Consider the following 12,822-nt stretch of genomic DNA (forward strand, 5'->3'; position numbering starts at 1 on the left):
TAATCATTAATGACAAGGTCAACTGTGTTTCAGAAAGCTGGGAAATTTAAGTCCATATTAGGCATGAAAAGAAAATTCATTATTCATTATAGCAAAGTAGCATTCCATAGAAATATAACTTCTGACATACCTAAAATATTTATATTTAAAACCTGAACATGAATTTTATAAAATTATATATCTAACAATGTATCTATTTTCTAATATTTTTAACAGAAAAGATGTGTTAATAGTAGAAGAATAACTGAATGTCACATCTTATGTTTCTAAAAATTATACAGTATATCCTGGTTATATTAATTATATACAAAGAATAATTTTTTTAAAATTCTAGCTATTTGTTGCATTGTATAGGCATCACTCAATTTTAGTGATGTAGGCATTTTTCAAGGTCATATCATGTAGTTGCATCTTATCATAGATAGTTATATTCTGAAACTGAAGAGGATTTTAGCACTCATTTTGCAGTTTAAGAAACTAAGACCCAAGTGTTTTTTAGTGACTTACCAAGTAATAAGAAGAGCTATGTCGTCTGACAAATTTTCCACTATGGAAGCCCCCTCTGTCGTACTGAGGTTTATACCTTTTAAGGGCTTGCTTAGAAGCCTAGGGTTTCCCCTCCAAGAAAAGCAATGATACAGGGACTAGTGTCTCCTAAGAATTTGAATAATTAAAGGAATGATGGAAAAAGCAGCAATTTAAATAAAATGTTGACTTACTAATGCCCAGAGTCAAAACATGTTTGCTTGAATAAACACTGAAAATGTTTTTTATTGTTGCTTTTTATTTTTAAACCATAACCATTTTTCTTTAGACCAATCACAACACACCTGTGCAATAAAAAAACCACAAAACCCAACAACCACACACACACAAAAAAAATGGCAACAAAACCAACAAACATAATGACTATGAATGATAGAATATACCACATTTCACTCTATACTGAGAAGGAATGTTTAATGATTAATTCTTCAGAACTGAGTTGAATCATTACATCAGAGATATAATAATGCTTTCATTCCCATTGTTGTGTACAATGTCTACCTGGTCCTACATTAATTTCTGTAAGTCTTCCAATGTTCTCTAAGTATTCACACTCTTCACGGCCTTACAGAATTTCTAATGCATTTATTTATCACAGTGTGTACAACCATTGCCCATCAATGTAAATATATTTTTTCTCCTCTATTTTTTTACACCATAAAAGTGCTGATATAAATATTCTAGTGTGTTTCAATCTTTCTATTGTTAAATCCTGGGAGTATAAGCTCAGGCTTGCTGTACAATTTTATAACTTTTATTGAATGATTACAGAAGTTCTAGAAAGGCTGCACCAATCCAGATAAGAGTATCTGGATGTCTGTTTTACAATTTCCCCTTCAATAGAATATTCCAATTTTTATGGAATGTAACATAAAATGTAATACAAAATGTTAAAGATATTTTAATTTGTAATATTTTAAAATTAGTAATAAAGCACCATTTCATAAGACTGTTGAAAGTTTGCAATTCTTCTTTTAAAAACTTTCAATCATTCTCTGAGAACTCCCTCTTCTCCCTTCCTTCTCTAAGGTGTTTTTTCCTCACTTTCTCCTCTTTCATCTGTTCTACATGAAAAAATGGTTCTTACCTTTACCAAGACAAATCCTGTGTACACACAGATTGCCATTCTATTCTGTCTTCCCTAGAACATTGCTTACTCTGTCACCCTCACTTTCTCATTTATTTTCAATCTTTTCTTGTAACTAATTGTTTCCTTACTGCCTATAATTATGTCCATGTCTCCCCTATCTGTAGAAGACTGAAACTCCACAAAGGTATGCTTGAATCAGACAACAGAACACTAAAGGCTATACCTATTTGATGTGAGACGATGACACTATTAGCATATATTTGGATAAATGGCTCTTCTCATCATTGGTGCTTGCTGAATGTTTGATATTAAGATAATCATAGGCAAGGATTGGAGGATAGAGGGAAAAGGGCCAGAGGCACCTGATGGCAGGATAAGGAGGAGAGAAGTTGGTGACTCAGGACTCCCGAATCCAGGATTCTGCTTGCCTGCCTCTCACTTCCCTGCCTGGCCCAAGGCCCTCCAAGGAGATTGCCTGTACTCTACACCTATCCTCAAAAAAGCCTTCCTTTAGTTGATTAATCCCTACCAGTTGTCATTCTACGTCTTTTCTCCCTTTTCTAGATAAACTGAGAAGCTTGTCAGCAATTGGTGTTTCTACTTCCTTTCCTCTTAGTCTCTTCTTAACTCTTTATAATCTAATTTCTGACCTCATCATTCAAATGAAACTACTTAAAATGTATTTCTTAATTGACAAATCCAATGTCTTTTTCTTAATCTTCACCTTTCTTCACCTTCTACAGCCTCTTCTATCTTCTATCTCGACACTGCTCTCTCCTGGCTCTCCTACTCATCCTCCTACTCATCCTCTCAGTCTCCTCTGCTGGATCTCCATCCAGGTCACACTTGTTAATTGTGGGTGTCCCCTAAGTTCTGCCCAGGGTTTTCTTCCTTTCTTCTTCCAAACCATGTCATTTATTGATCTCAACAACTCCCATTGATTCTACTATTATCTCTCTGAAAGAGGATTCTCAGATGGAATTTTTTTGTCTAGCTCTAACCTCTTTTTCCTAACCTCCAGACCCTTATGTCCAACTATCTCTATTTCCAACTAGTTGACCCATACATACTTTAAATTCAACAGATACAAAACTGAATTATATTTCCTCCAAAAAACCTACCTCTCTTCCTAAACTTCCCTATTTCTTTCTGTCCTATATCATTCTTCAAGCAACCTAGCTGAACTAACAATCTAGACATAATTCTTAACTTTTCATTCTCTATCTTCCCTCCTTCATATCTAATCAGTTTCTAGGTCCTTTCATTTACACTTTTTGTAATATCTCTCATCTATACATCCCTTCTTTTCTCCTCTGACACTGCTACTAATCCCATGACTATTGTAACAAATGGCTAGTTGGTCTTTGTCTCTAGTCTCTTCAACTCCATTTCAATTTCCTAAAGCACAAGTATATGCCAATCCCCCATGCAATCAATTCCAGGGGCTCCCTATTCTCTCCAGGAAGAGAGAATGAATCTTTTAACCTTTTAAAGTCCTATATAAACTGATCCCTTCTTACCTTTCCATGAATCATGTACTTTGACTACTCATCTACTGAGTTTGAGATTCCACACTTGGTCAAATTCTTAATGGATTTGTGAAGCACTTTACAAAGCATTAAATTAAATGATCCTCACAAGAACCCTATATGATAGGTACTATTATTATGCTCATTTTATAGATGAGGAAACTTGCTTGAAAAAGGGGAAGAAAGTTCACATAACTAATAAGTATCAACAATAGGACTTGAAGCCAGATCTGCCTGACCTAGTCTAGCCAACCACTATGCCATATTTCTTTTATGAGAGGAAATATAGAAATATTCCAGGTATTGAGTATAGGTTATTTGAGAGATGGACAGATTGGCCTGATGACAGGAGGAAATAAAACCTTAGAATAAAAAATAACAAGAAATTCAGCTACTGTTGAGAGATAACACTGGGTTCCATTGGAAACAGGTCTTAAGTGCACCCATAATTCACAAGTTCTATATAAGACCCTATAAGGAAAAGTTTTCTGGAGAGAGCTTCACCCCAAGTAATGTCCCATGAAAAGAAGTAGATTTGGCCTGGTGATCTTAAGGAGGTCAAATGCTGTGACCATGGGTGGTAATTGTAATATAGTAAAGATTATTATACTTTATTTATGAAAATAGAAAACCTAGCAGTAAAATTGGTCTGCATATTGGCTTTTTCCCCAACTTATAATAGGGGAATATCTCCACATTCTGATTGGTAGAAAGTAGGAAAACCTAATAGACAAGCTGTGAGCTAATCCTCCATCTCACCTCTAGGAAAAGAGAAGAGAAAGCAAGATGTTACTATGCCAGAATCTGTTTTACTCTCAGCCTGATAAATCTAAAAAAACAAAATTTTCAATTTTTTTCCAAATACAGTAATATTTACGTTTTAATTATTTGACTTTTTTCTTTAGTTTAATTCAACCTAAAATACTTCTTTTGATTCCAGAAGAGAAAATGAGGTTGATGATTTTGTGCTGCTCTACCTCACTTAAATCGAATTCATGTGCAAACCAAGACATCACTCTGCAATTTCATTGATTCTCTTTGAAAACAAAGGCTGAACTACAACTTTTCCCTCTTCAGAAAAATAGTAAGAACACAAGAGAATTATAAGTATTAAAGACTGGATCATTAGAATTAACATGGAAGATATAAATGAAGAAAGCTCAGCAATACTAGACTTCAAGCTATATTTAAGGCAGAAAATAGCAAAATTATCTGGTACTGGTTAAGAAACAATTGGGTAGATCAGTAAAACTGGGTAGACATAAAATACATAGTAGTAAAGAATTATAGCAATTTTATATCTGACAAATGTAACAATTTAAATCTGGGGGATAGGAATTCATTATCTTATATAATTGTTGGGAAAGCTGGACAAACAGTTTGGCAAATATTGGGCACAGATCAATATCTTAAGCCCTGGGTCAAGATAAGATCAAATAGATAAGAGATCTAGATATAAAGGGACATATGATAATTAGAACAACATGGAACATATTATCTATCAAACTCATGGAGAAGAGAATAATTTATGAATAATAAACAAGAGATAGAGAACACTGTAAAGTTGAAAATGAATAATTTTGATTATATTAAATTGAAAAGTTCTTGTACCAATGTAGCCACACATAAATTATTTCCCACTTGATAGTCAAAGGATATGAACAGGCAGTTTTTCAATGAAGAAATTTAAACTATATGTAGTCATATGAAAATATACTCTAAATCATTATTGATGAAAGAAATGTAAATTAATATAAATTCAAGATATCATCTTATACCTTTAAGATTGCTTAAAATGATAAATGCCCTTCAATTGAAGAACGGCTAAATAAGTTGTGCAATGTGGTTGTGATGGAATACTACTATGCTATAATAAATGATAAGCTGGTTGATTTTAGGAAAAACATGGAAAGACTTGGACCTATACATCTCCAGAGAAAGAACTCATAATTAGAAATACATACAGTATGTTTTTATATGTGAGTGTGTGTATGTATATCTACACAAACATACACACACATACACATACATAAACATATATATATCTTTTTAATTGTGGCTTTCTCAAGGGAATGATGGGGAGGGATGGAGCAAAAAAAAAAATCAAAAGTGCACAGCAGAAGAGAAAACTTAGAAGAAAGCACAGAAAAGCTGGGTAGTTTTGAAAACAAAGTGTAATATTTAGTACATACTTTTTTTAAATAAAAAAATAAACCGTCTGAAATAAAAATTAATGGTTTTATACTGAATCTTTTCTCTTTTTGTTCTGCTCTGTATGTGAAAATGTTCTTTTTTCTCATTTTGTATTTAAATTCAAAATGAATTTTTAAAAGGTTTTTTAAAGAATTATTTATGGAGAATAAGATTCAGTTTGTCTATGATATAGAAAAATCAATTCAAGATGCAAAGCACTGTACTAAGCATCCAAGAAATAAAGGCAATGACAAAACAGTTCTAGTTTTCAAGGAACTTCCAAATCTAAATGTATGAATTAAAGCAATTTTTATAATGCTTATTTGCCTGTGAAATAAACAATGAATTACAATAAATGGCTCTTACCTTTAGCAAACATAGGTAAAATATCTGGGCTTCCCCAGCTCCAAGTATATTTGCTTTCATTGAAAAGGGAATCAAATTCCACAGGATTCTCTTTCCATCCTACAATCAATTATGATTTAAAAAAAAAATAGAAAAGAAAACAGTGAACAACAGGGACACATATCCTGAATAAGCTCTATTATAAATTACATGAAGGACTGTTAGGATTATGGAAATAAAAAAGTTCTTTTGGCTTTCATTAATAAGCAGAATCATTTCTGAAGACTGGAAAGAAAGACTGGGACAATATAGCATTGGAACTATATATATAATAATGTATAATATATACATATATGTTTATACATTGGAACTATATATATAATAATGTATAATATATACATATATGTTTATATATGAGAACTAACATATATATTATACAAAATGAGAACTAACATTTTTAACAGATATTTTAGAAATGATTAACAGATAATCAGAATGACATTGCTTTTCTATTAAAAAAAGGCAAAAATTAATGAGCTTATAGCTTCTGGAGATGGATAAAGTAAAAACAAATTAATGAATTTTTATACCAAGAAATTTTTAAGAAATGAATTTTATTTATTTCTTATTTTATGAAATTATTATAATTGCTACCATATGCAATTATGACACAATTTAGCTAAGTTAGGAGCACTTTTCACCAGAAGATTGATAATTAGGTAGTCATTTCTTTTTGGTTAAAGCAATACATGAACCTATCTCCTAAATGATGCAAGAGCTGCAAAATGCATGTGGAAGAAATTTCCACACTGATGAAATCATAAATCTTTTGAAACATTTCAATATAAGGTGCAAAACTAATGTTTAACTTTAGGGTTTACCAAAATATTCAACAAATATTCTTTGAGTTCAATTTGAAAGACTTAAATTTTAGTATATTGTCTATAGAGATGTACCTTTTGCAACTGCACTGACATCTTCATAAAAACCAGCTATAAGTGCTACATGTCCTGGCCTGGATTCAGTGGGTACACGGGTATGAGAAATACCCCAGCTACCTTTATGCATTATAACATTCCTAAAATAAAAGTAAATGTATTATTAGAAGTGTTACATGCGGAAAAAATGCAAGTTGATTTAATTTTTTAGACATTTAAAAAATGTTTAATTTTTTAAAAAGTAATGCATTGTTTAAATAATCTATTCTTCTAAATCATTTCAGGCTTTTCAAGCTGACCTTCCTGACTTTACCTCTAGTTATTGCTCATTTATAATTCTGCTGATTGATATTTGAGATAATGCAATAACCACAAATGTGGGTCTCTTGAATATGAATCCTGTGTTCTTTCAAATAAAACTTAATCCTTCCCAACTTCTACTCAACATACTAGCAGCCCATTAGGGATTACTACAGTGTTTTAAACATTTAAATAACACTAGATATAAAGAATTCCAATAATTCTTCTTGCAATAAGGGTGACAGCAACATTGTGATTTTTCAGAGGAAAATGATTCAGACAAAAAAATAAACAAAATATTTAAGTGGCACTTTTATAAACCAGGATTGTGATACAAAACTGACATATCTATTTTAAAATATCTTCTAGGAATTTTTTGAAAATTTAAAAGAAAGGGGGAAAAAAGGTTCAATATTTTATTTATTTGTAGCTGAGGCAATTGGTGTTAAGTGACTTGTAGAGGGTTGAAACTCTAAAAAGGTATGCGTGAATCAGACAACTGAGAACTTAAGGCTAATTACCTATTCCATGTGAGACAATGACTGTATTAGCATATATTTGGATAAATGGCTCTTCTCACCATTGGTGCTTGATGAATGTTTGGTATTAAGATAATTAATCGTAGGAAAGATTGGAGGGTGGAGGGAGAGAGGCAGAGTCATTTGATGGCAGGAGGACTTCAGGACAGGCACTTTGTCCACTGCACCATCTAGCTGCCCCAGTTCAATACTTTAAAGAAGTTGGCTCAGTAAGTAGTGAGAGCCTATTGGAGTAGTTAATAATTTTAAGATAGTTATGCAAATTAATTTTTAAATATGCTTGATTTTTTAAAGTCAGGACAGAAGTTGTATTGGTCAATAAGATTTGCAGAGAAACAACTACTAATTGCAAAAAGGGACAACCACAACCATAACCACTATAAAAGTTTCTCTTAAAGCAAAATAAAACCAGAGATTAACCAAGAAATATAATTTAATAAAGAGGGCATATGAGTGCTGCTGACCTGACGCCAAGTTCACCTATCTTCTTGAGTTGTCATATGGTAGCAGAGTACGCAGGAGGCCTTGAATGAGTCAAGGAGCTGATATAATTTGTTATTTGCACTCCTAGCTGAACCCCTTTGGTGGCCTTGAAGGTAGAACCAGCTATCTGACAGATGCTAGTCAGTCATAGTGGACTTCCAGATCCTATTTTTGATGGAAATTCAAAGGCAGATAGCTTTCTAACTATGTTGGCCAATACTCCTTTATTTCAGGCAGCCCAAAATCTCATTCTAAATATCATCAGGCTATTCGAGCTTTACATTTGCAATTTGGGATAACAAGAGAGGAAGCTATGAGCATAGTAAAAGCCTGTACAGATTGCCTTCTTTTGCATGCTCCTACATTCACTCCAGGGAAGAACCCTCATGGTTTGAGATCCAATGAAATGTGGCAAATGGATGTGACCCATTATAAATCTTTTGGTTGCCTGTCTTTTATCCATGTTGTGGTAGACACCTTTTTAGGATTCACTTTTGCAATACCAGCAGCAAAAGAGACAGCCCGAGTAATCACTGAATTATTTATACAAGCTTTTGCAATTATGGGTGTGCCACAAGCAATAAAAACAGATAATGGACCTATATATACTTCTAAACATTTTGTACACTTTTGTGTACAGTATAAGATTTTACACACCACTGCCATACTTTTTAATCCTCAAACACAGGCAATAGTAGAAAGGAGACACAGAGACATCAAAACACTCCTTCAAAAACAAAAGAAAGGGGGAGCCACAGGTAATGCTAGAGAACTTCTAAATTTAGCTCGTTACACTATTAATTTTTTTGATTTTTGAAAAAGATGCACTGGCTCCGGCAGACAGGTTTTATAACCCACAGGAAAGGCAGTGTCCAGTGTGAGCGCCTCCACTATCTTTAGATAATCTCTGCATGATGTGGAAAGATTCAGAAAGTGGTGAATGGAAGAGACCAAACAGGTTAACTGCTTGGGGGAGAGGGTTAGCTTGTATCTCCACAGATGAAGAAGGAATCAGATGAGTGCCAACTAACCGTATTCGCTTTGTCCATCAGAGAGAGAGAGAGAGAGAGCTGACCCTTGAAAAGAAGACCCAAGGAATATCGGGTGGTTCCATCTCTAACAATGTATGCCACTGAAAGAGCATGGCAGTTAACCCAATGTGTATGGCAACTGACTCATGAACATCAAAAATTATCAATGAGACTATTGCAGGACTTTAAAACCTGCAAGAATTATTGTATTCCCTGACACATAAAGTAAAGGACAATAGATAGGTTTTGGACTATCTCTTGGCTGCTGAAGGAGGTGTATGTGTGATTCTTATTTATATAACCTCCTGCTAGGACTTATGGACATGTATAATTCCTCATGTTGATTCATGTTGTTTGTTATATCACTATTAACCTGTGTTACATTACTATGTGCTTGTGTAATACTTCCCATGCTGATAGATTTATATATACATGATTCAATTAAGACCCTTCAGCCCAGAAGAAATATGCTAACACTATCTGGTTTGACTCCCCATTTCCCTTTGGTGCCCATCTCTCTTCCTGAGAAGTCAGGAGGGGTATGATCACCTCCCTTTGGTGTTCTTACCTCCCTCCCTGATAAGTCAGGAAAGGCGTGACCATTTGTATTCTAAAACAAAAGAAAGCGAGAGATGTAGAGGACCTCAGATAGTGGGGCAACTCTGGGAAAGGTATACTTGAAGCAAGGATACTTACAGCAGGGTGTTTACTCAGTGTGATTGATGATATAATGATTCTCTAGTTCACATATACTTAGATGCAATGATATAATCAGACTGAGGTATTTAAGGGCTGAGAGGACTGGAGATGAGAGCTCAAGCTTGAGCTCCATCTCAGACCCAGACTCAGCCACAAACATGGACACAGAGGAGGACTCAGACACAGAGGAGACACAGAAGATGGAGACAAAAACAGAGATCCTCCTGGTGGCTCTCCTGCCTTCATCACTCCTCAACCTAAGACCAAAGCTCATCCAGAGATCCTCTAGAGAGCTAGTCCATACATTACATCCAATAATTAATCCAGTTGTACTGTAAATTTCATGGAAACATTTTTTAGGGGCTAACAATGTCAATACTTCTTTAAGTGTTGCTCTAAATTTTATTTATTTATTTTTTAGCACATGATTATTAGCTTTGTGACCCTGGATAAGACTATTAACCTCTACCTGCTATAGTTTCCTCAATTGTAAAATATAAATAATTACCTCCCTTTTAGAGTCCTTGTGAGAATCAAATGAGAGAATATTTATAAATCACTTAGTACAGTGACTGGTACAAAGTTGGTACTATATAAATGTTATTGCTATCATTATTTTTTAAAAAATGATAATTAAACAAAATTTTGTAACTAGCAGAGTATTTATTACATTAACTTATTTATGTACATAACATTTATTTCTATAAGTTTTGTTAGAAAACATCAAGAAACTTTATCATGGCTTTATGAGCTAAATGAAATATTCCAGGAAAAGGCAGTTTATACTAGAGGATGTAATAATGGGGGAAGGGAGGACTAATTATAATTGTCTTTTATGAGGTAGGTCTCCTATGAAGTTGGCCAGAGTACAGACTTTTGATTTATGGAGATATATGAGCAAAACATGGACAAAAGTGATTGTTATTTTATGAAGGAACATTATAAAGAAAATTTTATGAGGAATGTTGAAAGAGATTATTAAGCATAATAGCTTGACAGAAGCTAAAGAGACTGCTTCTTTTTAGGTTGGAAAGAAGACAGCCAAAAAAAAAAAATAATAATGACAACAATGACATTTCCTGAAAAATTGAATTTCACTCTTATCTTGAAGAAAAATATCAAGAGAATTCTAGAGATACTTTAATATATTTCTTAAGTGAAATTAATAGTGAAATTGTATTTCCAAAAGTGAAGAGAATTCAAATGCTCTTAGTGAGTATCTGAGATATATTAGGATATGATTTTTCTAATGGACAAAATATTATAATCATTTATGTCATTATTATCAAGTTCAGTTGCTAATAAATTGTATATTTAACAATTTAAATTTTATTTAATCATGGGTAATAGCTTATAAATATTTAATGAGCTAGGTAAGAACTTTAAGACAACTGATTAATAAGAAAGATTAAAATGCACTAATTAAAAAAATAAAATACTTAAACATAACTCTGGACTACTTTAGAGTTTAGTGTTATAAGATGAAATATGGAAACAAGTAAATCAGCAGAGAGGTAACCGGAAAGTAGTTGTCAGAGCCTTAAACCTTACTATATCTGAAAATCCAGGAAAATATATCAGTTTGAATCATGTAGCCAAAATTCACTTGAGAGAACATCCTTAAATCATAGGCAAAATGATCAGAAGAAAAGAACATCACCAGAAAATTAGATTATCCTACAATTTCCAATCATGTGTCCAATAGCTATCCTTACTACTTCTTAGACCCACAGGAGAGTGGCTGCATGATCTTTAAATGTTTATTTGTGCTATAGGCAAACTTTATAAGAAGGCTTCATTGTAGTTAATCCTCTTACCTGATAAATGGTGCTCTGGAAGTTCCATTTTCATCTAATTCATAGAGGGAATCTGCTCGAAGGCCATCTGCAACAAATAACACTAATCGTTGTGCTGGAGGCGGCAGAGGAGTAATTTGAGGAGTCATACCATGTACCAGAGGAGAAGTAAAGTAAATGTCAAAAATGGAGACAAAGAACACAAAGTGAACAAGCAATCCTAAAATAAAAAACAGCAGCAGATTCATGATTATCTGAAAGGAAGAAAAAAAGAAAATGTGCATTAGTCTTTAAAAAAAAACACATGAAAATCATACGTTGGTTTAAATTCAACAAATATTTACTAGCTGGTTACTAATGAGCAGGATATTATTCATGTTAGGGTCACAAAAACTAAAATGAAATTGTCCTTCCCCTCAAGGAGTCTTGTCAACAAAGCCAAGACATGGAAAATGAACTGAGAAGGGAGAGCAGTACTGCCAAATAACCAGATGTTGACAAAACTTGTATTTTAAAATGACATATACCTTATTGTAACATCAGTTCCAGTAATTTCTTTTACAATTACTGTTACCATAATTTTAAGTGCCAAAAAAGAAGGATGAAGAGTTGACATTTGAGCTGGAAGTTTTTAAAAGAGAAAAGAAAATTAGAAGGTAATTCTAAGGTAAATCATGGAGAAGAGAGAAAGATGAAGAAAAACTTTCTTGAGAGAATTATTTCATTCTTATATCATACAGAAACATAAAGAGACTTTTATAAGGAAGGAATCTGGAGAGGCTGTTAAGAGTGATGGCATGAAAAAATCTGGAAAAGAGAAAGAAGATACAGAGAATTTCTTTTCTGATGTAATTATTTTAATCATTATTTTGCAAAGAGTATCAAGAGAATTCTTAAGAACATATTTTTAATTGTTATTCAAAGTAAAATGAATGATGGAATTATTTTTACAAGTCATTTGCAGTGATGGTTGAAGTAACATTATGAGCTTTCTCACAGATAAAATATAGAGAATAATTATTTTGAAATATTGCTGGATATATTGTTACTAAATTATTTAACCAATAACTTTAATATTTATTTAATTTTTGAAGACATGAATAACACTTGTGGGAAAGATGCTTAATTGATTAAGTAAAGAGATGCTACATTTTAGTAATTGAGGACATATCTAAAACCTTGGACTAGCCTAGTAAATGGAACATGAATGAATGGATCACAGAAACTGAAATGTAACCCATAAGTGTATGAAATCCAATCTATATAATCATGTGTTATTATAATTTTATATTCATTCAAAACTGAAACAACAAATTTTTATTGAATCAGATAT

The 12,822-nt window shown here is 32.9% G+C and overlaps 1 protein-coding gene across 1 annotated transcript in view; it reads right to left on the reverse strand.

Moving 5' to 3' along the window:
* Positions 1–11,738, reverse strand: part of PIGN (phosphatidylinositol glycan anchor biosynthesis class N) — a 174,137-nt gene extending 162,399 nt beyond the window's left edge. Inside the window, exons 1-3 of the mRNA XM_051969902.1 lie at positions 11,511–11,738; positions 6,660–6,781; positions 5,725–5,823 (exon numbers count right to left, since the gene is read on the reverse strand). Of these exons, the coding sequence (XP_051825862.1) occupies positions 5,725–5,823; positions 6,660–6,781; positions 11,511–11,737 (448 nt within the window). The 5' untranslated portion in view covers position 11,738. The remainder of the gene's footprint in view (positions 1–5,724; positions 5,824–6,659; positions 6,782–11,510) is intronic.
* Between the last annotated feature and the right edge of the window lie 1,084 nt (positions 11,739–12,822).

Source organism: Antechinus flavipes, chromosome 1 (assembly GCF_016432865.1).
Source record: "Antechinus flavipes isolate AdamAnt ecotype Samford, QLD, Australia chromosome 1, AdamAnt_v2, whole genome shotgun sequence".
Lineage (NCBI taxonomy): Eukaryota > Metazoa > Chordata > Mammalia > Dasyuromorphia > Dasyuridae > Antechinus > Antechinus flavipes.